The sequence below is a fragment of the Drosophila santomea genome, chromosome 2L (assembly GCF_016746245.2).
Source record: "Drosophila santomea strain STO CAGO 1482 chromosome 2L, Prin_Dsan_1.1, whole genome shotgun sequence".
NCBI classification, from domain to species: domain Eukaryota; kingdom Metazoa; phylum Arthropoda; class Insecta; order Diptera; family Drosophilidae; genus Drosophila; species Drosophila santomea.
Window position 1 is genome coordinate 17,350,335 of NC_053016.2, and position 26,609 is coordinate 17,376,943.

The following is a 26,609-nucleotide window of genomic DNA, read 5'->3' on the forward strand; positions in this document are numbered from 1 at the left end:
CCGATCACCGATCACCGATCACCGATCATGGGGCAGTGTGGTCCGCAGGAAATCCATGCCTGCAGCCGCGTCATGTAATCGCCACTGGTTGGGTAAACATTTCTGCGAGGGCGCATAAATTGTGTCCAAAGGTGATTGGCAGTTGTGGGCCAGCAGGAGGACCCAGCTGATAACACGTACAAAAGTCACTTATCCGTATTGGCTTAGTAGCACGCATAAGCAAATCCATGGGAACATGATTTAATAAAGATTGAATTTTAACATGAAAGAATAAGCTGAAAAGTTGGATTCTATTTATAATTAGTTTTAGTTTTGAATCTTTTTGAATTAACCTTTGTGTCCAAATCCTTTCAAACCTAAACCATTATGGGCAATCACTCTTTCATCGGCTAATTTACCATACCAATCCATTTAACAACCAATCTCCGAGCACCGAAACTGATTTAAGTTTTGGTTGAAGCGCAGAATTCACTAATTAGTTTCACAGATTTTACTAGCAGTCGTACAAAAATTGCTAATTTGCCAAAATGCCTTACGATATACAGTTGGTGGTGGACATTACAGTCTTAGATTATTAAAGCTTTGCTTTTGCTAGTTCTGCAGTAAATCTTATTTTTGCGCACATCAATCTTTCGTGGAACGCGTTAGAATGATTTATGAGCCACATATCTCATATCAATCTTGCTCGCTTTTATCACAAACAATTTGTCCACTCATGTTTAACCGATCCAGTGAACAGCCGGTCATGTTCCGCCGTCCAATTAGACGGCCACTTCGTTTGTCCATATCTGCATAACGAGGAGCACTTGGCGTGTTTTACATCACATCGGTGCTGAGTGAGCCATTGAGTCCGCATGTGCGTCACACTCTCACTTGGAGGCTGAGTCTAGTGGCCAGCTGTTCGACTCTGGCTTAATAGATCCTATTGCACGGAGAAAAATAAGTGTTTCCCAAGTTTGGAATATATAAATAGCCGATAGAGTACGATAGGGTACTATTCAGTATCCCTAGGTAGGGAATACTACATGTATGTAGGACTGAACTCTGGGAAACATATGGTTATAATTGATAATTGCTACTGATTTAGATTAGATAATATTCCGGATGTTACTGACTGACCTAGAATAGTATTTCCTATTCCTATCTTTGCCACCAGATCTAACTTCTTTCTGTACACTTTCAGGAGTTGGTCCGAGTCTTTAGAGTGGCGCACATTCACAGAAGTCAAAACTCACCCAACAGGAAGTATTTGCATGTGCAGCAGATCCCTGGATCCCCCCAGATCCAACCCAAACCAAACCAAACCAAGCCGATTTGTGAACGCGTTCGCAGAAAGCGAAAGTAATCATCCACCGCAGCGGCCACCGGGTGGATTATTGTTTGGTTTTGCCCACCGGCACGCATGGTTAGAAGTGGCGCGGGGCGGGCTGGGGTCGTGGCATGGAAGCTATGGCATATTTATCGCTCAGACAAATATCCATTATGCAATTTGGCATGGCTAAAACGAGCAATTTGCCGCAAATGCAATAACATCCCGCTGAACGGGGTGGGGATAGCCGGTGGTGCGGTGTTTTGGTGGTTCGCTGGCTCGGTGGCTCAGTGACTCGATGACTCGGTGGGGCAGGATGCCAGTGGAGCGCCCTCGAACGCAGTAAAAGCACACTGGCCTACATATACACAGAAAAGCCAAATGAGTGAAAGAGAAAATTGGTAATTGATACTAATAGTTTAACCCGTTTTGGGCCATTTGTTAACGAGTTGAATATCGTGCTACTATAAAGTTATACCATCTTATGGGGCTTTAGTAGCACCACTTTTTTAATGTAAAATATTTATTAAGTTCTTAAGTTACTAGTAAAAGGGTAGTCTTAATATTGAGTACCCCAAGCTGAAACTCATTATTGCTAAAGCTTAGATAAAAAACAGAAGCTCCCTGTTCAGCCTTAAATGGGTTAAGCCAGCCGCAAACTGAAGCTCTTGACAGTCGAATTAACAGCAGAGCAACGCAGCAACATGCAACTTGCAACTTGCAACAACCAGTTGCAACAGCAGCTGGCGTGGCTAGCGTTATGTCAGGGGCACAGTAGAATGGGCAAAAACAATACGGATCCACACAATCAAAATCGAATTTCTTCAAAATCGTGTGATGCATTTCTTGATTAGCGCCACAACTACTGTTACTGTTAAGTAATTGCCCGAAATGTGTTTTATTGCAAATTTACGGCGTACGTGTTTCGTGCTGCAAGTGTCGTGATGTGTGTGTTTGGCTGGGGATACATCCAAGAGTGGACTCCTGCAGCTCCAACGCTGACCCACATTATTTGACACCAGTGGTAACGACAGTTACCACAGAAAACATTCAAGGTCGATTGGTGGAGATGTCTTCCAACCGATATGGAAGGGCCAAGAAATTTGGATTAGCGTGACAACTTGGTTTTGTCTCCGGTCGCACGTTCACTTTTTGCGGCGGTCTGCAGAAGGCCGCTAAGTGATCCAGTCAGCGGCGATATAGTGTGCTACTTGGTCATTCACTTGGAATGATTTTAGCCCCACTCCGCGCTGCTTGGCGATTATGATTATGAAATGAACGTAATTTGCCCCGTATTACACAAAGCCCCGCCAAGTCAAAGTTCGATCGTCTGCCTTTGTGGACAACTGAAGCATGGACCACCGCTCGCAGACCCCCCCTCCCCCCAGCCCTTTCCACCATTCAGAGGCTCTTAACCCCTCGTAAACAGAAGTCAACGGCGGGTAATACAAATCACATATCACTTATACCATGTTGGCCATGTTAGCAGTCGTTCGTTCGTCCACTGTTATGCCTATTGTCGCTTAGCCGTTGCTGTTGTTGCTGCTGCTGCTGCTGCTGCTGCTGTTGTTGCTGCCTCTGCTGTTGCTGCTGCTGCTGTTGTTGCTGCACCAACATCACGTCTTTCTTGTGCAGCGCAGTCGTAGCAGCTCGCAGCAACAACAAAGCCGCTGCTGGCGCCGCGTATAAAACGGATGAGTCGCAGCCTGTGGTTATCAGTCACCACCTGACAGTGCTCCGGTTTTCGTATCGCCTTATTGAGTGCAGCAGAGCTCAGCCCAGCAACCATGTCCGCCCTGAAAGTATTCGTAAGTGCGAAGGATACCGCTCGAAAAAAGTGTGAAACCAGGCCTCTGAATGGAGCTGAAAAGGATTAAACTTGTGTGGACTATCGTGAATAAAACTTGCCCTTTCAAATATAACCAATTCACAGAGAAGTGACATCAATAGCCGCCGTGTTCGAAATAAGCCATCAATATCATTTAAAAACTAGCATTTTTAATAGATGGCTTATTTACTGAAAAAGTTGTTAAATTATAATATAGCGAACACACATATACTTTGCAGAATTACAAGTTACAAAAAGTATATCAGCATTAAACATTTTCGGCTAAATATTTCATGGATATTCAGGATAGAAATATAATCATATCTCACTTTATAACAAAATGATGTGGACACAGTCTGGTTCCTTTGTTCTATTGGTTTCTTGGAAGCCCCAGAAAATTAAACACTAACTATTTAGAGCATTTTATGAGCGGCTTCTAACTTGCGCCAAATTAAAACTAATCACACTGATTATTTAGCTATTCGAATTACTCCAACCGGACCTAACCACTTCCTTATCCCCTTTCAGATCTTCGTCGCCCTCTTCGCCGTGGCCTATTGCGCCCCCAGTCCCGGCTTCTTTGGCAAACAGTGAGTATCTCCCCGGCGATCTGCACCTGAACTGATCCATAAATAACCCGAGCGAATCGATAAAAATACCCATTTCCCGCTTTATGCTAAGCTAACGAGCGGTCGCATGGGTTTTTAAACGCTGCGACTGCTCCGTGGGTCTATGAAATATGTGTCCGATTGCGATCGAATTGAGCAATCAAAACGCTTGTAGCACTTAGAGCACTCGCTCCAGCCCCCGACCGCAGTCTCTGGTCTCTATATACTGGCTACCATTGAACTTAGCCGATCTTGGCTTGGCTCGCAGCTCAGGAATTTTGCAGGCCGCGCTTGGCATTTAATTCAACGTAATGCGCGCATAATTGTTCGAATCAATTGGCAATTGCCAATAGCCAATAGCCATGTCTGCCAAGACGCAGGGTTCAAGCAACTGATTAGCTAATATGCGATGGTACACGGCTTTCAATCTAACCGATTTCACTTTTTCGATCCGCAGCGAGCACCACACGATCCACGTGCCCTACAAGGTGCACACGGTGCACCACCACCACGTCCAGAAGGTCCACGTGCCGGTGGTGAAGCACGTCCCGGTGCCCATCTACAAGGAGGTGCCCGTGCACCACGTCCACCACGAGGAGATCCCCGTGCCGGTGCACCACGTCCACCACGAGGAGATCCCGGTGCACCACGTCTTCGATGACCACCACGACCACCACGGCTGGAGCTCCCACCACGGACACGGCTGGCTGTAAGCCCGCTGGCCTGCTTCGCTCCAAACCCACCCACTCAGCGATTCCCATCCGCAGCAGCCTGTAAATACTGTACAATGCTAAGTTAATGAATGTAAATAAACCACAATTCGACTGTACACAGAACAATCCTGGCGTATTGGCGGGATTTATGGCTTACAAGCAATCTAAAAAACCATATATTCTTTAGGGGAATGAAATAAATATTTTGTTGTTTGGGGTTTTTGCGGTTGGGACGAAGGTTAGAAAGTTGTTATTTTGAAAGATGGTAGAACATCACCTTCTCAGTATTTTTGTTTTCAGTGTCAGAAGTTCTACACTTGTCCATACAAAAACTAAAAACCCCAAACACTCGGGTCGGAAATACTAACTTACTGATAGCAATTAGCCCAAATAGCATCATGATATACCTACAAAGTTGCTGCTGCTGCGTGGACCTGCGAATCGGCACCATAGCCATCGGGATCCTCCACATCATAGCGGATATCCTCGGAGGCACCTTTGTCGCCTTGTTCGGGGAGTCGGGTAAGTTCCGCGGGATTCTTTAGAGCAACGATTCGATCCTATCTCCCATAGGCATTCCCGACTTGGGTCACCACCTCTTCATTATCTTCGTGATGCTTCACATCCTGAGCTGCGTAGTCCTGATCATCGGCTGTTTACGGGTGAGATGGCAATAAAATATATTAGTCCACATTATAATGCTAATGATTTGATCTAGTTGAGGAGCAGCTGGATGCTCTTCTATATAATAATGACAATGATCATGGCCCTTGCAATGATCATATTGATAGTATCCGACGTCATACTCGTCGTTTGGTTCTGGGTAATGATCATATACGCTCTAATGCTCTGTAAGTAGTTTGGTATATCTGGAATTCCGCAATCCTTGACTGTTTTCGACTTCCTCAGTTATATGTCTATATTTCTGGCTGGTGGCATACTCTTTTTACGCCGCCTTAGGAGGTCCACTATTCATCTGAAGGGGATCCACCAAAAAGCTATTGAACTAAATTGTATTTGTACATTTTATGTGGCCTTTGAAAATAAAATAATCATCGTTGCAATCACTACATCTCTTTTACCTCACCTCACTCCATTTGGTTGGGTTCCAAGAATACCAACATTCCCTTTCATTCAGTAAATTTTTTATTCCCTTTCATCCAGTAAATTTTTTATAATCACTTCACATTACTTATGCCTGTAAAATTACTTCATGAGTTGCATTTTTATCCACACTGCCAAAACAGCGCCAAAAAAATGGGGCAATGCCATGTTGATTATAAATAAAGCAACTATTGCACGCATATTTCAGGTAAATTGGTCGGGAATGTGATAGGTTCGATTGGATTATTGCTCCATTAGTTTATACCACTGCAATACTGTAATTTGCAGTTGCACTTGACCTTGGGCTGGTCTCCCAAAGGCGGCAATTAAGCCGAAGTTTTGCAAGAACGACTTTCACAAAGCACTCACTTGACCAGCTCCGACTGAGGTCGACTGCCAGTCAGTCAGTCCGAGTCCACTCCGCTCCCTTCCGATCTCTACGAACCCGAGGTGGTCCGGTCCGGCCACTCCGCTCCTGGCCCACGTAGTGCTGTAAGTCAGGGGCGTGGCAGGGCACATTCTCAAGGCATGCTCTCATGTCGACAGTCCCTAGTTCAACACACTTTCAGCTAGAACTGGTCCTAGGGTAGTGGATACTTTTATATTATATACATAGGAATTCTTATCGATTTAAGAATTCGAATCTCTCCTTCCTGTATTAACAGTATAAAGAAGCAGGATCTTTCCTTCATGTAATACCAGTTTAACAGAGCAGGATCTTAAGATTCTCTATCATTTCTTTTAGCGCATTTAACTGACGGAATTTTCTTCATCCACCTTTCTGCTTGTATACAAGTGTATACAGAGTTCAAAGTACTTTATTTAAGTATAAAGCAGAATATCATGCATTATTTTTACTACGTTCCATTAATCTTTTGTTCGAAAGTAACATAATTATATTAAGAGTTCTACAAGCCAACTAACAATTATTTTTGTAACATAGGAAGTTGCGGATAGAACGAAATGTACCCCCCTGTATCTTCAGCTATTAACCATAGAAAGTAGCGTTTCTTTGACCAACATTTGCATTTATTTCGGCGCCAACAACAAAGAATTTCAGATTAATGTCCACTAATTGAGAACTGGGGAAGGGCGAAGCGTTAGAGGAAGCTGCGGCTGGCCGCAAGTGAGTAGTAGCGGCCCTAGTTGCAGTACGGGAAGTTGGGGCACTGGTGCGGCGAGACGCCGGCGGGATACAGGCGCTCCGTCCAGCCCGGAAGAGGAGGAGCAGCGACGGGGGCACCAGCGTGTCCGGCGTTCACGTCGCAGTAGGGATAGTTGGGGCAGGTCTGCGGGTTAACGCCAGCCGGATACTTGTCGCCACCGGGAGCGGCAGCTGGGGCCGCGTTCCAAGAGGGCTGTGGCTGCCACTGGGGCTGCGGCTGGGGGTTCCACTGGGGTTGCGGCTGCTGCCACTGCGGCTGGGGGTTCCACTGTGGCTGCGGCTGGGGGTTCCACTGTGGCTGCGGGGCACCCCACTGCGGCTGGGGATTATGCAGGCGCGCATTATCACAGATCGGGAAGTTTGGGCAGTCCTGCGGATTCACGCCAGCCGGATACTGGGCAGCAGGTTGGTGCTGGGGCTTGGCCACCGCCAGAGCCACGAAAGTAGCGAAAAGCTGTGTAAGGAGATTAGGAATAAGTTATATAATAAGAATAAGGAAGTTATTCCGTGTTTAATTGTATTGAATTCATAAATGTAATCAAATACGTTTATGGATTATTGATTATAAAATTCAAAACAAATTTGAGAAGTTGGAATTTAGGATTGATTCTTGATTTTTAAATTAATATAAAAAGTGTATCTATCGGCCCTAATGAGCTTCAAATAAGATGTTTCAGATTCTAGCTTCAGTTTATAGTTAAAGGAACTTGTTCATATGCTATCCTTGAGTGGAGGAGAGACTCGGCTCAATGGGCACTTACCAGCTTGCAGAACATGTTGGCTATGGTGAGTGGGTGGTGGTTGGTTGGTGGAGTTGGTTCTGGTGTGGGGCTTGTGGTAATCCTTTGCCGAATTGGACTATGAAGTCGTAGCTCAAACTTCCAATTGGGTTCCTGGTCGGCGCTGCACTGCTGCTGCCGAGCCCGGTCATCAAGCTTATATAGCGGTGCTGGGTAGAACCGACTCTTGGTTGGGTCTCAATCTCAGCCAGAGTCTCTCGGCCAGACTCGGTTTCACTTTCATTACTGCGGCTGCTGTGTTTGTTGCTTTTGCTGCTGCTGCGGCTGCTGCTGCTGCAGTTGCTGTGCTTTGCTTTACTTTAGCTTTTGGTTTTGCTTTTGTTTTTGTAGTTGACTGATCTCGCGCATATTTTACTTGATTGGCCCAACAGATTATTATGAGTCTTTGTTGTGGAGCGCGGACAAATAAATCGAACGGGGCCGACGGACAGGCATGCATACATACATGTCTACGGGTAATATGCTTAAACACCCAACTATGCAAACACATACGAGTGCGCACTCATATCGAGTTACCGACATGCCGTCATTAGCAATGAACTAAGCCCCCAACTTGCATTTCTGCATTTCGGCCAAAAAGAAATCTCCAGGCTGGGCTTGTACGGGCACTTTTGACAAAGTCGCGTTGGCGTTTGGCCAATTTTCGATCCGCATTTGCCAGCGGATCAGTTCGTGAATCACTCCGCTCCGATTCGCATTTGGACTTGGATTCGGATCGTGTAAAAGGCACAGGTCGCCATCGCCATCGGTCTGCCATTGGTTCCACCATCGCCTTGGCATGCCACTGCCACATGTCGCCCGGTCTTGGTCTGCCCGGAAGGCAGCGGTGGTCCGCGTCATTGCAAACGGGTTTCGGTGCAGCGAACTTGCACTAGATCTCGGTGCACAGCATTCGAGAGGCGGGGTCGAACCGAAGTTCAGTTCTGGGTTCTAGGGCTGCAGGATAGGCATCCCAAAGTCTGGGTTTCTATATAATTAAATACACCTTTCCTTGGCGGGACATTTTCTTGTAGTCTGATAAATCTTGCGTATATTTATAATTAATGTATTAATAATTACAAAACAATAAACATTTCATTTAACCAATAACACATTTTCAATCAAATTTTGCACATCATATAGTATGCACACAAATTTGGCCATTGATACATTATGTGGGTTTAGACAGAGGCCATAATAGAAATTAACTTTAACTTTAAATTTGGAAATACATGTTATAATGGCATGTATCTGTACCTCAAATCTGAAACATTTTGAACATTTCCACGCATTGCAGCCCTAGTTTCGAACTTATCCACTGGCAGTTCTATTTCCGATAACCCGTTGTAGGTTGACGGCCGTTCACTCGTTCGCACCACGCAGTGCCAGTGAAACTGAGCCCGAGACCGCCTTACGCACCAGCGATCGATCGCCAGCGACTTCCTGGCCGACGGGCTGCGTTGGGAAATTCAATTACGCGGAAAATAGCGAAAATAGCGAAAATCGCACTGCCACACAAATTATGAGCTAATCAGGCAGCGCCCAGTGCCCGCGGCTCGGCACACGACCGACAAACGGACGGACGGACAGACATCCATGTGGCCACATGAACATGTTATATTGGGGGACAGACGTGCCCAATTGTTGGCAACGGTGTAACAGATTTAGTTTAATTCTTATAATTTGTGTTTGCCGCCAGCCATTGGCAGGAATTTGCGCGGGCGCGGCACCGTCCAATCCACACAATCCACACAATCCACACCCTGCCCCTGCCGAACACAACTACACAGGGAGAAATCCAAGGTATATTTTGATACAATATTGTTACGTTTAAGCGGACTGGGCTATGGATTTTAAAACTTTACATGCTCTGGAAAGAGTTCAAAGAATTTAATGTAACAATACATTTTAGAAATTCCATTATTTACCTATTCCTCCAAGGTGTTCATTTTTGCAACTACAATACAAATCCAACTATCAACCAGGCAATACATGTGACAATTTAAAATGATGATTAAATCAATAATGGTTTTAAAATATGTCACTTATATAATATAAATGTTTCATGATTTTTTCGTGTGTGGGTGGGCACTGTTGGTGTTGGTCTCGGCCGGCTAATGCGTTATGTTACGTTGCTGCACCGCCAGATTGCCAGGCGGCCAGGCAAGCAGGCCAGCCAGCCGATCGATCTCGTTAGCCTTGATCAATGGCCCGGAAAAACAGAATAAAGCTAAATAAAAGCCAGCGAAATTGAAATTGTTGACCGTTCGCATAATGCAGTGTTAGTCTGGAGTCGCAGAGTCAGTCGCATGTGTGTGTTCTCGCGCCTGTAAGTAAGTATCGCTGCTGGCCAAGTGATATCGCCAGCGATGTCGGTTGTCGGGTTCGCCTTTTTTGTCACACGCTGCGGCGTGCTTTAAATTATTATGCCATTAGTTGTCGCCTTATTTTGTCTAGATTTTAATTATCAATTTCCTTCTATGCTGACAGTTGTGGGTGTGCAGCCGCCCACACTTCGGGCGGCTAGGTGGCTGACCCAAAGAAAGTGCGCGCTACTCGAAGATAAATGTATTCCATTCAATGTATTTGTTCTTCGACAATAAATTCATGATAACAGATGATTCTTTTTCAAATTTGCTTACCAATAAAAAATTAGATAAGTAAGCTAAAAAGCAAATAATCCAAGAATTTTGCTTGACTGGCGACTGGTGCCTAGGAGGCGATGTGCCCTCAGGAACTGGCAGCCACCTCAGCTGTGCTGACGACGTCGGCGGCTACAGGTCCAGTCTCGATTGTCTCAGTCTCCATTGCCAAGTCTTCCGTTACGGTGGTGGAATCTTTATCAACTTCACCAGATGGCACATTTTGAAGCAGGGCTCTTCGTGCAGATGGCTCCTTATCTGAAAGCGAACTAGATACTTTAGTTAAGTTGCTTTTTAGTGATAATAGGGAAAACCACTTTTAAATTACATGTATAGATCATTTTGTCATTGCTATTTGCCCTGCATTTCATGAGATAAGCGATAAACGAAGAAATAATAATTAAACAAGCAAACTGAAAGTTAGTGACTAGAATTGCAATAAAATGACGATATACTGCGGGTCTCCCTTTCGATTGAATATATATATATACCAGAGTCATCGTCGGATGATTCACTTTCTGAGCTGTCGTTTCGCTTGGTTGCGGTATCCGAAGGTGCCTCCAGGGAGAGCCGGGGAGCCACGGGTCGCTTCTTCCTTGCCGGGTTAAGTACATTGCAGAAGGCACACCTGAAGGTAGTGTACTCGTACTCTTCCTTAGGCAGCATTCCTGTAAAGGAGAATTTTTCAAGTTAAAAAACGATTGTATTTAAATTAAGCAGTTTGTTTTGTGAATCATAGAGAACTGTTTGACAACAAAGTGTTCTATCGTTACCGAAATAAAGAATGAAAGCGAAAACATAACCGGTTTTTTAGCTACAAAATGCAATGTTTCTGTGCCTAATTATAGAAGTCCTCCTTTAGCAGTCATAACCCACCGTTGTGGGCGTGGCACGCCTTGCAGATCATGCCGAATCGATCCTTTGGACTGTCACCCACGATGAAGTCCACAATGCGATCTAGGGCACTTCGTGACCGATCGTCCACGATGGGGAAAGGCGATCGTCGGCGCAATTCTTGAACGGCGCGCACCTGCGGCGAAGCTGACGTCATCGGTGCCACTGACTGTGTGCTGATGACGCTGCTGTTCAGTGAACTGCTCTGGTTGTTGTTATTGTTGCGGTAGACACTGGTGTATGGAGCCAATGATCGCTGCTGCTGTCCTCCGGCAGCTGAAGTTCGGGCGGCGACTGCGGCGGGCAGTGGAGACCGCTCAATCTGCGATCGGTTGGGCGTTGAGCCGGTCTGAACACCGCTGATGCGAAGCTGCTTCTTGTCGCCAAAACGCTCCAGGAGATTCACTGCCACCTGTGGAATGCATTAAAGAACACAATATAGTTTGAAGTATCATAACAAAGTGCATTGGCTTAACTAACAATACAAAAACAAGTGAGAGCTGCACTTGGTGAAAGTCGATTAATAATGTTTGCGTTCTAGTCTGATTTGCATTGATATGAGCACATTAATAACAGCTCTGCTTTTGGTGGGGTTCTTTCAAAGATATCTCACGAAGGCAAAAAAGTTTACACTACATATCTTAGCCAATAAGATATTCGAAGCTCTGCACTTGGCCAGATTTGAAATAGGGCATGTAATCAAGGGGAAGCCGTAAGCCCACCTTATAGGTCTCTTTGTCCATGACCTGCTCCAATATCTTGCGCTTGTCCTCCTTCAGACGAGTCAGCTTATCGCCATTTTTGTTAAGCTTGCGCTGAAAGTACCACGTAAACAGCCGCCGAAGAAAGATGATGCTAGAGACCGGAAGAGATCAAGGTCGGTCAGGAACCGGATTTAGAGCAAATCAGATGGCAACACTCACACAATGGGGAAGAGCAGCAGCGGCACCAAGTACATGAAGCACTCCTGCATCGTCGGCGGGAAGTAGAAGTACCACCAGAGCCCGAAGCCCACGATATATGCTCCGATGGTGAAGCCCACGAAGTTCGTCACAAACCGCCGCTTCTGCTCCTCGGTGTTGATCACGTACTTCTCCAACGCCTGGATCTGCGTCTGCAGCCCCTCCAACACCGCCTCCGTGGACTTTTCCTTCTATAATTAGATTCGCGACACATATTTTTTGGGGGTCTTAGTGTATATTCGCTGTTTTGTTTTCACGGTCCCACTCCCTGTGGGTTATTACACATACGCACCCGCAGCTTGGACAGCACGAATCCCATGGTGTATGCTCACGAATTTAACTAGAAACAAACAAACTTAGACATTTACTTGGCTATTTTGCTATTTAACCGCCAGCTTGCCTAGAAATTAGTTGTCGCCAAGCGTGACCGTCTTCTTTTCGAATCCACCGTTGGAACCCACCAAAAATATTAAAATACTAACAGCAAAGTTCGAGTATTATCCCAGACACAAACCGCGAGAGAATGTCCCGTTGAAAATGACCGCGTCAATTCAAAAACTAAAATTTAATCCTTACATATTTTTAAAGAAAACCAATTTTAATAATCCACTTTGTTCATTCTTGCACATTAAATTATAAAGGTAAAATATAAATGTGCAAGCCATCATGGCCGAGAGCAAGTTAATATAAGTGTCGCTATTAAAATTGTAAATTTAAGTACATTTCGAATTTAATCATATTCATGCTTAGTTGTCAGCACAAAGTCAGCAGGCAAAAATTACTAGATATAGTTAAAAATATTTTGGCCAAATTTTTAAAATTAAAATCTTTAGTTCCCGAAACCGAAAACAGCGAAACCGTTTTACTGAATCAATTGAACAACTTTTTCACCTTCCTCATTTTGTAGGTCAATTTAACTTCTATGATAAGCGGTTGCCAAACTTTATACTAGTTATAAATCATAGATCTTCACTTGGCGCTCTTGTGTTAAGAAGTTATCAAGTATGTTGAAAAACCTTCCAAATATTTCCCTTCATTTGAAAATATGGCACTATCGGTAACTTTTCTGCTGCGAGGACCATGGTACTTGGCCACCGTCAAGCGTTGGCCACACTGCCACTAGCGCCCGCCGACGGTTTATTTGAAGGCGCCCGCCTCGGTCACACTGCACTTCGGATTTGCCGGTTGTTTGGATCGCAGGTTGAATCGGAAAGCCGCCAGTGTCGGTTCGGTAAAGAGCCAGTCTTCGCGTCGCGAGTGCGCCAAGAGATTCAAGAGAATTCAAAGACTTGCGTGAGAGGTGGTGCCTGCCCAGTGAAGACCAGCCATGATGCCGCTGCAGGAGTCGCCGTCGCCCAGTTGGCAGCTGGAGGACTACGCGTTCTTCCGCAAATGCGGGGAAATCACCGCCTCGCCGGACGTGCAGAGTTTCGGCTTCAATTGCGCCTTCTGCCCGGCCATCTGCCTGCAGTTCTCCGTGTTCATGGACCACATCCGGGTGCAGCACACGCAGGACGTGAGCCGGCGCTACGAGACCGAGGAGGAGAGGAGTCCGCAAACCGATCTGGTCATCATGGAACTCGACTGCCCCGAGATATATCCGCCGGAGGAGCCTAGGAAACTCAGCTGGGAGGCCGACATGGATATCCAGCTAATGAGCTTCGTACCGCCGTCTCCCGCAGTGCATACGCCAACATCTCCAACACCACCACCCCCACCACCTGAAACAGCCGAAACACCAGAAATAGATTTGGTCTATGTGGTTGAAAATCCATTACCACCCTCGCCGCCGCCTTCCGCTGACATTTCGGGCGACGAGCTGGCGGGGAACAGTTCGCAGTCCTTCGACCTGGATCCCTTTGCCGTGCTGCACGAGGTGGTAACGATGACTCCGCCCACTCCCATTGCTCCACCACCCGGCCCGACCCCGACTCCAACTTCGACTCCGGCCCCACTGCCGAGGTACGAGACACGACGCGTGGTAAGTTAATCACCGCCGCCCATTCATATTCCCTGCCACAGTGAACGCCCGCTAACGGAAAACGATTACACCCATGCTCGAATTGTGTGTTACATTTTCAAGGCCTGTAAAGGACATTTGAACGTTTCTCTTTGCCGGTTGCTTGCAAGGAATTGCTATTTCAATTAGGAAATTCTTTATAATACTTTATTGGGGGCATTATGCGGATGCATTTTTTTCAATTTAATTTGTTTTTGAAGAGTAAAAATTCGTATTTAAAAATAGTTTCAAAACTAATTGATAATCTTACTAAGCATAATACATTTAATGGAATTTAAAAGTTGTTTGTACACCATAGAAGGGTATGCATTTTATATGTTATTACCATAGCGGTACTTCACTGTCCGTGGCTTTTGCTTACCCTTTTTTTATGCGATTTTGTAATGCAAAACGGCTTTCCGTTGCTGTCAGAAGCTCTGGGGTGGGGTTGGCAGGGGGTGGTGGCCGCCGCTAGTTCCGGAAAAGGTTGCCCTGGTCACTTGACCTTCAAAATAACGGCGCAATGGCACACAACGCGAAATATTGAGAAAAGTGTGCCGCGCATTTTGCGCGCTCATGCTTCTCTTTTGTTCTCCTCTTCCCCCTTTTAAGTCCCGTTTGCCCTCCGTGGACTTTTTTAAATGAACATATGTACATACCTATATGTATGTGTAAATGTATATGTATTGCTTATTTATTTTGGACGGCCTGGTTTGTCAATTCACCAGTCCGTCCGCTTGCCAGTCAGTCAGTTTTCCTGGCATTTTCATTGTTTTTTTTCCGAAGCGACGCAATTTTTCAGCTTTTTCTTCAGGTTTTCACTTTTGTTTTGTTCCATTTTTTGTGGACATGAAAATGTCTGGGTCGGAAAAAAAACAACCATATCTTTTGTTGTACGTTCAAAGCGATTTATGTGCTAAAAAAAAAGTACACATATAGCAATGGGGCCGAAAAACACTCGATATTTGGGACACAAACATTCGGTGTTTTGGAAAACAGCTCGTCATATTTTCTTTGTTTGGTGGGGCCTTTGCTCCGCGTCCGATTTTTAAAAATAAATGCCTATTAAATGGTAATTAAAATGGTTATTTATGTCAATGCGACATATGCAAAACGGCGGATGGTTTTCCATGTCGGTGTGGATGTATCTTTCCGAGGATCTATGAAAACTCTGATCTTGTGTCTATCTTAATATTCCTCTTTCACTAATATGTGCCACACAGTTTTGTGAAATGACTTCGAATGTCAATGATGTAGATGGCTTCCTCCTTTCTGTGACAGGCACTTTAGATCGTACCTACGTACTAAGATGATCGGAAACATCAATGAGGTGGTAATCATCCTTAGATCGTCAGCGCCAAGATGGAAATCTCATAGTTCTTCAACATTTTGACGTGACGCGGTTGCATTAGCTTTCTTATGGCCAAAAATAGTACGGATTCGTTGACGCAATATAAACGCCATTAAATGATACACACATAAGCTAATTTCACGATAATTAAAGGAAAATATTTCGAATAAATATGTGCGTATGAGTAATTTGGCTGCATTTGTTGTGAGATAAAGGGCGAGCAAATAATGGTTCTTAGCATGTTGGCTATTACTATCGGCCATCTGATATCCGGAGCGTTGAGCTTTGTCTCGGAAATAGAAATTGAGGCAGTGATAAGGCCGATTTCTATTTGCCCGCTGACGAGGTACACGATACTAGCAATAGAAATTATTGGTGATTCCGATGGTTTTTCGTTTGGCCATTATCAGCATTGGGCAAGCTTGTCGGCCGACATGGTCTTTATCTAGACCCCAAAGAGGTAAACAAATGGGGAATATTATCTATGTTTCGGTTTGCTAAGCTCTCGTTGCCACAGTGGGTCGCAGTGCGCTAAAATGTGCTATTTTTTAAGTTACTAAATCGAAACTCTGGCAATTGCTTTGGTTCCCAGTTCAAAACACTTGATTATGATTTATATCCACACTCAAATCGATGACGCGCTGCTCTCGCCACTTTAGGCTATTGAGATACGTCCGATCAATCGATCGATCGATCGTGGAAGTCGTCGCCCGAGTCGTCGCCAGACAACCCAATCATTCCGCCCAACTCAGCGCACGTATCGCTTAGGGGGGTAATAAAATAATTTTAGATTTTAGTAGATATTCGCCGGCTATTGAATGTGGCTAAGAGATAAGAACGCGCGGCGGAACCTAACTAAGGACGTTTTAATGTTCATTTAAACACTTGTAAATTGGAATTTTTAGAGCACCTGCCATAAAAAACCCACTCCCCATAAATCATTGTCCAAGTAGAAGTAGAAAAATACTTGTCGGACGATGATTTGGCTGGAATGGCTACCGAATAATGCCAGGTAATTTGCTTGGCAGGCACTTTCCCAGAAAACTATTCGAATTTCTGTAGCTACCACCACCGATTAGTTGTTTGTTTTGGATTGCACCCCTATCAGACATCTAAATCATCAGTGATCCATTAAATCAGAGCGGTGAGTGCATTGTGGAACACTGCAATTTATCATCGCTCGTAATCTAATCTTAAGTCGTATCTATCCGTGGTGTTTATCTTCCCAGGCGATAATTTGATTCAGCATTTCAAAATCTTCGGGAAGGTTCGATTTATACGCACGTTAATCACGCTCGAACAAAAATCGAGGACATGTGGTGGACAGCCAGCGCTTCTGTTTTTATCGGCCACATCCATGCATATTAAGTAATTATCAAGTTTAACGAAACATTTATGGAGAGGGGCTGGAGGAGGCCTTCCACCCGCAAGTTGGTTTGATCGATCAGCTGAGGAGGTTTTACAGCCAGCCTAATTTAATTAATGCAGCCTTGTGACTGACTCAAACCGAAAAAGTTATTTGTTTAAAGTTTTACTGGGGCTAGCGCATTCTTAGTCTTTTGTCAGAAATTGATTGCACCTAATGCCCCCGTATTACGAGTATCTTCGAATCTGGCTTCGCTGTGTTTGCTTCCCGTTCGGTTCCTGGGTGTTCTCTATAGGGTTTCCCATCGGTTTATTTTGCCTCATTTGCAGTGGGCTTCCATAAGGGCGTGGGCGAGTTTTATGCTCGGCCATAAAGCAAACGAAACCCAGTCACGGGTTGCGTGAAATGAAAAAAGCGAAATATTCTTCATAATTTATTAGCTCACGTTGCGGGCTTTATTGCATTTGAGTCCCGTGTTCACTCGGATTTACCATGTCGCCGTTTGCTACCTTTGTTCGTTGTCATACGGCTTGCGGGTTATGATTTTATATAGCATACCAAAGTGGGTCTTTGGCGCGACCCCGAGCCTGCATGGAAAGTGGAAAACAAGACGCTTTCCGAAAGCCCCCGTTCGATCCATTAAAACCCTCCCTTGGGCCGCAAATCAAACAGGGCGGCGGAAAAACAGAGCCTCAAACCTGTAATCAAACGTGGGCGATTGTGTGTGTGTGCTAGACAAGTGACACCATTTGAGGCCCAAGCCTTACAATGGTATTAAATGGTGTATTAACGGGCTTTCCCATGAATCTTTTATTTGCACACCCACCAGGGTTCAACCGATATGTGTCCCACATTCCTCGTCTAATTAGGCCTGGCCAAAGGGCGGCCCAGACGCGATAATCACCATTTCGGAATGAAAATGTTTTCAAATAGGAGTCTCCATTAATTAATTCGCAGCATCTCGGCCCCACTGAATCGCATCGCATCATCATCAAAGGCATTTTTGATTGGTGCTGCCCGCATATCTCCCATTTTCCTGGTGACAAATGCAATAAACAATAGCTTTTAATTGAGCAGCCCGATGACGCAGCTGCTCGCAGCCAGAATTGGTCTAGACTGGCATTGCTTGACCAACGGATTCTCCACTTTGATATGGGCCGCACTGCAAATGTGGCTACTCGAAGAATCCATTATGCAACCCATCAAAAGATGAACTAATCAGCATTGCAGTTTAATGTCCATATGTTTTTTATGGATAGCCTTTTCTACTTTGATAGAAACAGTAAGATTACTAAAATTATATATATGTAATTACCGACTTCAGGCGGTAAACACATAACATAGATGTTAAGGCGCTCCACAGATAGAGTTTCTTGTCTTTTCTCCGCACAAATCAAACGGAACTCATAGAAATCCACTCTGCGGTTATTTATCGATCCATGGCTCCAACGCATGATCCCATCGCCCATTGGTTTCCCCTTCTGTCTGACAGTTCTATCGAGTTTCACCCCTTCGACAGAGCAACATATAAATAAACATGAAGGAGGAATCACTAAACTAACTCAATAAGACCGCTCTGCGATCGGGTTTCAGTATTCAACGGGAGAAGTACAGCCGGGAACACTGCATCTACGCTGTCTACGCTGTTGTTGTTTATTGAATTTCTATGCAATTTTGTTAACTGGATCAATTATTTCAATTGCGTGTTCGGTAAACACAACTTGTGACGCATTCCACGAAGAATTCCGTCCGGAGTGCGACGAAGCAGATGGGCAAGGCTGCCGACCAGCCACACCCCACCATTCGTGGGTGTCTTGGGCTGTCTCGGCTGTCCAGGATGGGTGGGCTCTGCCAATTCCCATGGTCAGCGGTTCGAAGTTGGCCGAGCCTTTGTTTGCCCCACTCTGTTGGGCCTTTGGTTGCTCCGATATTGGAAAAGTAATGGGAAGAAACCACGTCTTGACGGGGAAAGCAAGCTCTGGAATACTCTGAGGAATTGCGTAACATGGTTAATGTTTTTAATCAAATGATGGCCAACTCGAGCATTCAAACAAACAAAACGTACATACCCTCCGACTACCCTAGTCATTAGAATAGCAGGAGAATAGATGATGGAAATAATATGATATAAAACAGCTGTGCAGCCGTTGGCGCTATTCGATATGGACTAGAAAGAACGCATGTGGCTGTGCAGTGCAATGCAGCTCCGGTATGGAATTGCTACCGTTGCCCGTTGCCAGGCAGTCACCAGCACCGGCGTCAAGGATTGGCAGGGTCAGCAGGGAGCGGTGCTGGCCCTAATGGGTTTGCGCAGCTCACCTTTCCGCAGGGCGTCGAGTGGCTCGGGGTCCTTGCCTCGAGTGGGTGTGACCCCAGTTGGAGCTCCAGTCGCTCGAAATGGAAATGTTTTCGCTCGCTTTGCCAGCGAGGCAAAGGCGCAACTTCCATAACACCGTTTGAAATTGCATTTTTAATTGGGGCCAAGGCTTTCCCAGCTTTTCCTGTGCTTTCCCTTCTGTAATTTTCAGTTATTCAATTAGCTCTGTTAAGTGCTGAAAGCCTGTGTGGATTCCCAAAAGGTCAGGGCCCTCCTGTTTGACTGCTGAGTGATTGGTGGTAGCTGTCCGTTGTAATGCCATCCCCTTTTTGAGTCGCCCTTTGGCCCATTAACCCTTTTTTCTCCATTGATTAATAGGGAATATTGATACACAGGTGTAGCTCTGTCCAAAGCGAACAAGTTCCGATATTCTCGTAGGCAGGTGTTATCGACGGCAGTAATTCAGATCAAATTAAACGAGAAACATGTAACTCAATTGTGTCACTGGCATATTTGTCCGAATACCGAGGATACATTAGTGAAACCCAATTAATAACAAATTTGCCACAAAATCCAATCACTTGTAATGCTTTCAGGCCGCATTTCACTTTATCTAGACCCATTAGCGTTATCGACTTTCGTAGGTGGTTGGGCGGCTAGTACCAGCTGAAATATAAAATACGTACATACATATATTGACTGGCTTACTTGGCCGACAATTGTGGTGGTCACTGACGAGTCGCCTTAGTTTCAAGACAATCAGGCGACAGCTTCGACTACCAATTATGGCCAAACAAAACACTTGAAAAATTAAACGGAGTGATGGCAATGCTTTAAATACCCTTTCCACATCTGATTTTGCATCTTGCCCAAATGTATTTATTGCTTATACATGTTCCTACATCGAATGGAAAGATTCTTTACGTTCTACCCATATCAGTGACTAATTACTCAAAGACACATTTTGAATTTGTTTTAATCTAATTATTACCCTGTGGGGTATTTTACGCTTGGTCTCTCCCAGCGAATTTTTTTAAAATTTATTTATTTAACATTTTGAAACCGGTTAGAACTGCGAATCGTATACGGGTGCCGTATGCAATGTTTGTCAGAACAAAACATTTGCATGAGAAAACGAACTTCGTTTCGCTTTTAATTTGGGTCTTGCGAATTCCTAATTAGGGCACTCTCATTCCGGGACCTTATCAACAGAATTTCTGAGGTATATGGGGGTAGGTCGGGTTCCATTCCATTCCGGGAACTAAGCAGAAGCCAAACAAATTTTTAAAGCACTACAGTGAGACTTTATTAAATAGTTCTCCTTTTGGCCGTGGAACATACTATACTATCACTTCCGCTGCCCTTTAGTTATTCAAATCATAAATGAGTGGGCGCCACTGTAATCGGTTGCAAATGCGACATATGGGAGGAAGTTGTCTTGGGAAAACCACCGAATAAAAAATGGATACACACCAGCTAAAGTCCGAGAACGTTTTGTATGGGAGTATGGAAGTCGGGCCATATGCAAGTGAGATAAGAACAATGACGACGACACAAAGGCCAATAGCCGCTGATATTCGAGAATCTGGAATCTATATAGTATCGAGAACGCGGCATTCGGAGTGCATACTTTCCCTTTTTGTTTACCAGCGATGTTTGTGTACGATTCCAGCGCCACGATAAACCCCGGACAAGATCGAGTGGCTGGGCACCGCTTATCTCGCAGACAACCCACCACCACCAATGGCAACGTTACAAATTTATTTATTTATGCGAAATATTTATACTTCTCTATGCAGGCACTGCAGCGCAAGCTTCGTCAGTCGCAAAACGAGATACTTAAAGATGGGGAGGTGGACGTGGTCGCGGTGGCGGAGCACAAGGGAAGGGATCCCAGTGGGCAGCCGGAGAAGAGCGCTATGGAACTAACACCACCTGCCACGCCCCCCACCCCTTTGCCGCCCACTTCGCCAACGAGCAGCACCGCGAGCTGTGTGGATTTCCTATCAGTAAGTATATCACAATCGATCTTCACGCGTTAGTGAAATAAAAGGGCGTCTAACTCGATAAATAGTGGGTGCAGCTCAAAAGCTTAAATATAAACGTTTAACTAACCAATTTGCTCCTTATTAAACAAATTAATTATTTAACTAAAGTTCCATTTTCGTTCTTTAAACCCCAAATGGCCCAAAAGCAATTAAAAAACTCTCAAAAAAATTCAGTTGGATAAGGGTTTTTTACTAGTTTTTTTTCACAATTGATTTGTGCGCTATAAAACGTATTTCTAAAGTTATTACTTCAGCATATTGCTACTTATAGTTATAGGATATTAATCTGTTGTGCTAGATTTATGCAGCAAATAAATTAATATTATAATGAGCTGTAACCTTTTTAAATAGCAACGCATCGTTGATTTATGTTACTTCTAACATTTTAGTTTATATTTCTTACCTACTATGATAATGCACAAGACAATAAAATTGGTGCAGTTCGATTGTATTCTACTTCCTTCATATTCTCATAACATTATTTAAATTTGCATTTCTTTTCAGAAAAGTCACAGGGAGCTGGAGCGCAATCACGAGTTCGTTGGTTGCCTGTTGCGGGTGTACGAGCGCACGGAAAAGCTGTGGAACCCCGGGCACCCGGACTACAAGTACAATGCCAAGCGCAGTGCTTACGGGGAGCTGGCCGGTCCGCTGGAGGCCATTTGCCACAGGCAGCTCTCCGCATCCGAGATCTTCGCTGTGTTGAAGGAGTTGAGGGGCAGATTCCGCCGCGAGCTGAAAAAAGTGAATGCACTCGGCGGAAAGTACAAGTCGCGGCTGTGGTACTTTGATAAGATGCTCTTTCTGCGAAGAGTCATTGAAAACAGGCGAGCAGAAAAGGAATCCAAGGTGAGTGAACAAGCCATATTTAAGCAGATTAAGTAATATTTAATATAATATTTAATATTTTCCAGATGTCCAATGAAAGCACAGAGAGCGAAAGGTCGTGCGAAACGGACGCAGATTCCTGCGGTAAATCATCATTGTATCATGAGGTTCTGAGTTTCATTCTGGATGCCTTCAAGAGGCAGGAATGCCTTTGGAATCCTCAACACTACGACTACACCAGCTGCTGTAAGACGGAACTGTTTCGCGACATCTCAGCCCAGTTGCAGGAGGAACTCAACTACGAGCTGAGCGGCGAGGAATGCTGCAACGAGATCCAAAAACTTAGGACACGTTACCGCAAGGAGCTGCGCATGGTTATCAAGCACAAGGGATTGTATCTCCCCAAGTTATGGTGCTACGATGAAATGGAATTCCTGCAACCAATTTTGCAGGAGCAGATCTTCAACAAGATCAGCAAGGTAATGCGTCGAAAATGTACGTTAACTTTGTATTTTCTATTCTAAAGTTTTAATTAATATTTCAGAAAGTCGGGGTGGTGGGAAGCAATCAGAAGACTAAGTTCATCGATGCCAGCTCAATTCGTTTTGACAATTCTGAGAATCAACTGCAGTTCGTAGAGATCTACCACAACTACTCAGCTCTGTGGGATGTGGACCATCCCGACTTCCGATCGAATGCGTATCGTAGTCAGGCTTTGGGTCAAATGTTGGATGAGATAAACACCACCTTTCACACTTCCTACTCTGCGGAGCAGTTGGAAAAGACCTTGTTCAATCTGCGTAAAGACTTCTCGGCGCAGAAACGTAAGATACTTACGGAGTCTGAAGACTCCAGCAGCATTCCACTGCTGCATGCCAAACTGGCTGAGTTCCTAGACCAAAATCTTGGACCTTTTCGTTGCGATGTATGCTCAGACCTCATCAAGACCTGCGATCAGTATAAGGTGCACCGATCCGCACACGATGGCACCCATCCCTTCATCTGCACTCTGTGCGGAAAGGGCTTCCAGATGCCTTGCAACCTGACAGTGCATATCAGACGACATCGGAGGGATTTCCCATATTCCTGCGAACAATGCGACAAGCGCTTTGCCACATCGACGGAGGTGGCGATCCACTTGCGCACCCACACCGGTGAGCGGCCATACATATGCGACCTCTGCGGCAAGTCATTCAAGACGTGGTCCTTCTTCGACATCCATCGGCGCCGTCACCTCAACCAGTCGACATTCCACTGCCCCATATGCGCAAAAGGTTTCTACGAGAAGAACCGCTTCACTGACCACATGAACTCCCACTGGGCGATCCGTAAGCACTTGTGCACGGTGTGCGGAAAGACCTTCACCACGTACGGCAACCTCAAAAAGCACACGGAGCTGCACTTGGCTGTGAAGAAATACAAGTGCAGCACGTGCGGCAAGCGATTTGCACAATTTGCCAGTCTTCGATGGCACAAAAAGCGAGAGCACAGCTCCGAGGGGCAAGCGGACGACAAGTAGAACCTTCAACTACTCAAAGTTCTGCTCTGCACTTTATAATGTTTACAAAGCAATCGTAAGGCGTTACTTTTGTGTCCGTGTACTTAAAGTTATTGCCGTCTAGCATACACCTTTCATATCGTTAATCTGGTTCTAAGTAATGTATTTATATGCTATTTAATAATGTCTGATAATTGGCTACAAGTGTTGCCTCTCAAGTTCTGTAAGTCTTATCGTCGTAATCAAACGATTAGCCAGCCATTTGTGGAATGCTTGTAACTGGTTTATAATTCGAATCCCAAAGTCATTGAAAGTGAAACCAAAAATATACATGTGTATAAAATAAAAATAAAAGCAATGTATTTATTTGTAATGTTTTTGTCTGTCTTATTGGGTAGGGAGTACGTTTAGGAATACCGAAGGAGCTTAAACTGGTTCTTACCAGTCGGAATAAGTATTTTCCATAATAAACTGGAACGTATGAGCATACGCGTATAACTCTTTGCCAAAGTCGTAAATCTGCCATCGAATCGGTATTAATTTAGATACCGGCCTCTGGCTTATTTACCCAACGTTTATTGACTCCAATTGAGCGGCTCCAGTCGCCTCGATGAAAGTGCAAGTGACAAATGAGTTGGAGGAGTCTTCCAGTGACCAGGGGGGTTATTTCATTTTTATCGGCCCAATGCACACACTCAATTAGATTTCATTGAATTGTTGCAACAGAGCAAATTACGAGAACGGCGGGAAATGAAAATGAAAATTAATTGCACCCAATGACTTGTGTACGAAACAAACAAAAAGTCTAGTGCGATGATATGCAGTGAACTGTAACGTGGTAATTACCCGAAGACCGGGGCCGCAAACAAATCGAAACCTAATCAACTGTCGAAGAGGCGTCCGAGGGGCAAACAAAGATTAATAGGTTCAGCATCAAAGTGAGATTTATACTCGTATAGCTCGGATTTAGTGCCCGAGTACTTGTCAAATAATTTCCAATTATCCTGGTCGCCGCGCCCTGGGCAAGTCTTTCAGCTCCATCTGGCTCTTGGGGCGGATGAGCATTTGGACGGACTTCAGGGAGCGAAAGCTGTACCACGGCTCCCAGTAGATGCTCTGCGGGTTGTCCACCTCTCCCTTGAAGTATCTCCCATTTAAATTGCTGTAAAATTAAAAAAAAAAAACAAGCGTTTACATGCATATATGTATTTTAAAAATTTCCATTTTCCTATAAGAGCTACATATTTGATATAGTTGTACGATCTGGACTATCTGAAATAGAAAAGGAGGCTTTTGGGGAAGTTTCAGTTTAAAACTGACTGAATAGTTTCCTTAGAAACGGACGGACGGAAATATCGACTTGGCAGTTGATAATGATCCAAAATATATATATATACTTCAGGGTGAAAAAGGTAATTTTTAGGTAATAAGGGTAAGGGTAATAAATAGGTTTCAAGTTTAAAGTATCATTGTATAACGTTGCTGTTTCCAAAGTTGAAGATATCAATATCACAATTCAGAATTATCATTTCGATAGCTGACGGAAATACCTATTTTAAAATAACCCACTGAACATATTTATCACAGACAGAGCTTACCTTAGATATTCTTAGTATTCAAAAACTGACAGGTTGTATTAGTAATCAAGATAATTAGTTGTCAGTAAGATATACATGTATTGACCTTCAGCCGCAAAAAATAGCTATAGGTACTACGAAAATGTGTCCTTTGTATGGAAAATGTGGTAGTATTTAAGACTAATACTAATACTTTCTACCTTCGCGAACAGAAGTCGTACCACCAGGCTCCCTGATGGTGCTCCGCGCAGTTCATGTGCGTGAAGGCATCGTGGTCCCGGTCGAAGGTGGAGAACTTCATCTTGTCGTGGGTGCGCAACGCATCGCTGGCGTTGCCCTGATAGTGGCCCAGTAGCTTCAGTTCGTAGCCTTCCTCCGCACTCCCGATGAGGAAGTCGTCGTAGTGGGCATAACTCGTTTCGCCGCCGAATCTCCTGATACTGATGTAGAGCTCGTGGGGCTGGGAGCTGGTCAGGCGGTGCAGCTTCTCCAAGCCGATGAAGAACTCTCCATTCAGCTTGCCAAATCCCTTGCTGTAGGCATCCCAGTTCCGGTAGAAGTTCACGGATCCGTCCAGGCGCCGCTGGATGCAAGTCCAGCCGGGTCCGGCGGCAGTTTGACCCTCGCAGGGCACCAAGAACGGCAGGAATCCTGGCAGGTGGATCAGATGGATTCCGGGCGATCGTCCAAAGGGCACACAGCTGGTAGTGGCCGCCTCCCAGTCCGCCAACAGATCGTCCTTCTTCTCCCGAAACTTGCGCTCGAAATACACAACCTTACCCTTGAGATGGTCGATCAGTAGGGCACTGGAGGTATTCAGCCTTCGCAGCTCCGTCAAAACGTGTTGTTTTCTCTTGAGGCGTGTCTCGTATATCTTGACCTTTTGCTCCAGTTCCTTGATTTGGTCGTCCTTTTCTTTAATGGCAGTCGAGAAGGATGAATTCTGGGCACTGCACACCTGGGTGAGGTTCTCGAATCTCCTCAGCAGCTCATCGTCTGTTTGGTCCTTGGTTTGCAGCTTGTTTATCTCGTTTTCCTTGTCCTTAATAGTGGCGGCACTTTCGGCTATCTTACCCATGTAAACGTCCAGGAGATCGTCCAAATCGCCCTTACTAATTCGAATGGTTTTGTGCTGATCGATGTGTACTTCCGCCAGTTTTTCTGGAACTGGAGCGACAGTCACATTTGCCATTTGGGTTCCATTAGTGGGTGGAATCTCCTTCACAGGAGCTTTGGTAGTGGGCTTTATTTTCGAAGCGACTTGAAGGAACCAGGCTGACGGCAGCATAATCATCAGTATAATTAAATGATATTCCATTCCGGCTGGATTTGCCGAGCCGTGCTTAGTGAAATCAAAATTAAACTGAAATGGCAAGCGAAATGCATTTCCAAAGTTGAGCGCAAATCAGGAAACAATAGCTAATGCCAAGCTGACTGCAGATAAGAGTTTTTGAACTTGGAGCATGATCGTGAACTTGATGTAGCATACGTTTCGAACTAATTCCTTTTGTATTACTGCTCTGCGATAAAGAGACATTCGTTTTAGTTAAAAGGTTGCATTGAAAAATATATACATATGTATATGTATATTACTTTTGCTCCGTACACGATTATGATTTTG

General features: G+C 44.8%; 6 protein-coding genes across 7 annotated transcripts; 3 read left to right on the plus strand and 3 right to left on the minus strand.

Moving 5' to 3' along the window:
• The first annotated feature begins 3,040 nt into the window (after positions 1–3,040).
• Positions 3,041–4,569, plus strand: LOC120458383 (histidine-rich glycoprotein). Its single transcript, XM_039646002.1, has 3 exons — positions 3,041–3,117; positions 3,666–3,727; positions 4,203–4,569. Exons 1-3 carry the CDS (start codon positions 3,097–3,099, stop codon positions 4,456–4,458), a joined length of 339 nt encoding a protein of 112 aa, XP_039501936.1. The 5' UTR covers positions 3,041–3,096; the 3' UTR covers positions 4,459–4,569.
• A 173-nt stretch (positions 4,570–4,742) lies between these two features.
• Positions 4,743–5,528, plus strand: LOC120456315. The gene is made up of 4 exons (XM_039643074.1): positions 4,743–4,980; positions 5,032–5,120; positions 5,177–5,309; positions 5,368–5,528. The coding sequence occupies exons 1-4, from the start codon at positions 4,857–4,859 to the stop codon at positions 5,436–5,438; spliced, it is 417 nt and encodes a 138-aa protein (XP_039499008.1). The 5' UTR covers positions 4,743–4,856; the 3' UTR covers positions 5,439–5,528.
• A 1,041-nt stretch (positions 5,529–6,569) lies between these two features.
• Positions 6,570–7,660, minus strand: LOC120458774 (DNA translocase FtsK). The gene is made up of 2 exons (XM_039646553.2): positions 7,489–7,660; positions 6,570–7,181 (listed from the first exon to the last, which is right to left on the minus strand). Exons 1-2 carry the CDS (start codon positions 7,501–7,503, stop codon positions 6,705–6,707), a joined length of 492 nt encoding a protein of 163 aa, XP_039502487.1. The 5' UTR covers positions 7,504–7,660; the 3' UTR covers positions 6,570–6,704.
• A 2,413-nt stretch (positions 7,661–10,073) lies between these two features.
• On the minus strand, positions 10,074–12,460 carry LOC120458269 (endoplasmic reticulum junction formation protein lunapark). Its single transcript, XM_039645862.2, has 7 exons — positions 12,405–12,460; positions 12,297–12,344; positions 11,966–12,195; positions 11,765–11,897; positions 11,025–11,454; positions 10,640–10,816; positions 10,074–10,406 (listed from the first exon to the last, which is right to left on the minus strand). The coding sequence occupies exons 2-7, from the start codon at positions 12,321–12,323 to the stop codon at positions 10,237–10,239; spliced, it is 1,167 nt and encodes a 388-aa protein (XP_039501796.1). The 5' UTR covers positions 12,324–12,344; positions 12,405–12,460; the 3' UTR covers positions 10,074–10,236.
• Positions 12,461–13,001: 541 nt separating this feature from the next.
• On the plus strand, positions 13,002–23,784 carry LOC120451590. 2 transcript variants are annotated; one of them, XM_039635412.2, is made up of 5 exons: positions 13,002–13,985; positions 20,837–21,046; positions 21,590–21,934; positions 22,000–22,392; positions 22,458–23,784. In XM_039635412.2, the coding sequence occupies exons 1-5, from the start codon at positions 13,332–13,334 to the stop codon at positions 23,430–23,432; spliced, it is 2,577 nt and encodes an 858-aa protein (XP_039491346.1). In that variant the 5' UTR covers positions 13,002–13,331; the 3' UTR covers positions 23,433–23,784. The 2 variants fall into 2 exon arrangements, with proteins under 2 accessions (XP_039491346.1, XP_039491354.1); XM_039635420.1 differs by lacking the exon at positions 20,837–21,046 and having other exon boundaries at positions 13,009–13,985.
• On the minus strand, positions 23,784–26,306 carry LOC120451601 (fibrinogen-like protein 1). Its single transcript, XM_039635435.1, has 2 exons — positions 25,189–26,306; positions 23,784–24,573 (listed from the first exon to the last, which is right to left on the minus strand). Exons 1-2 carry the CDS (start codon positions 26,304–26,306, stop codon positions 24,411–24,413), a joined length of 1,281 nt encoding a protein of 426 aa, XP_039491369.1. The 3' UTR covers positions 23,784–24,410.
• Between the last annotated feature and the right edge of the window lie 303 nt (positions 26,307–26,609).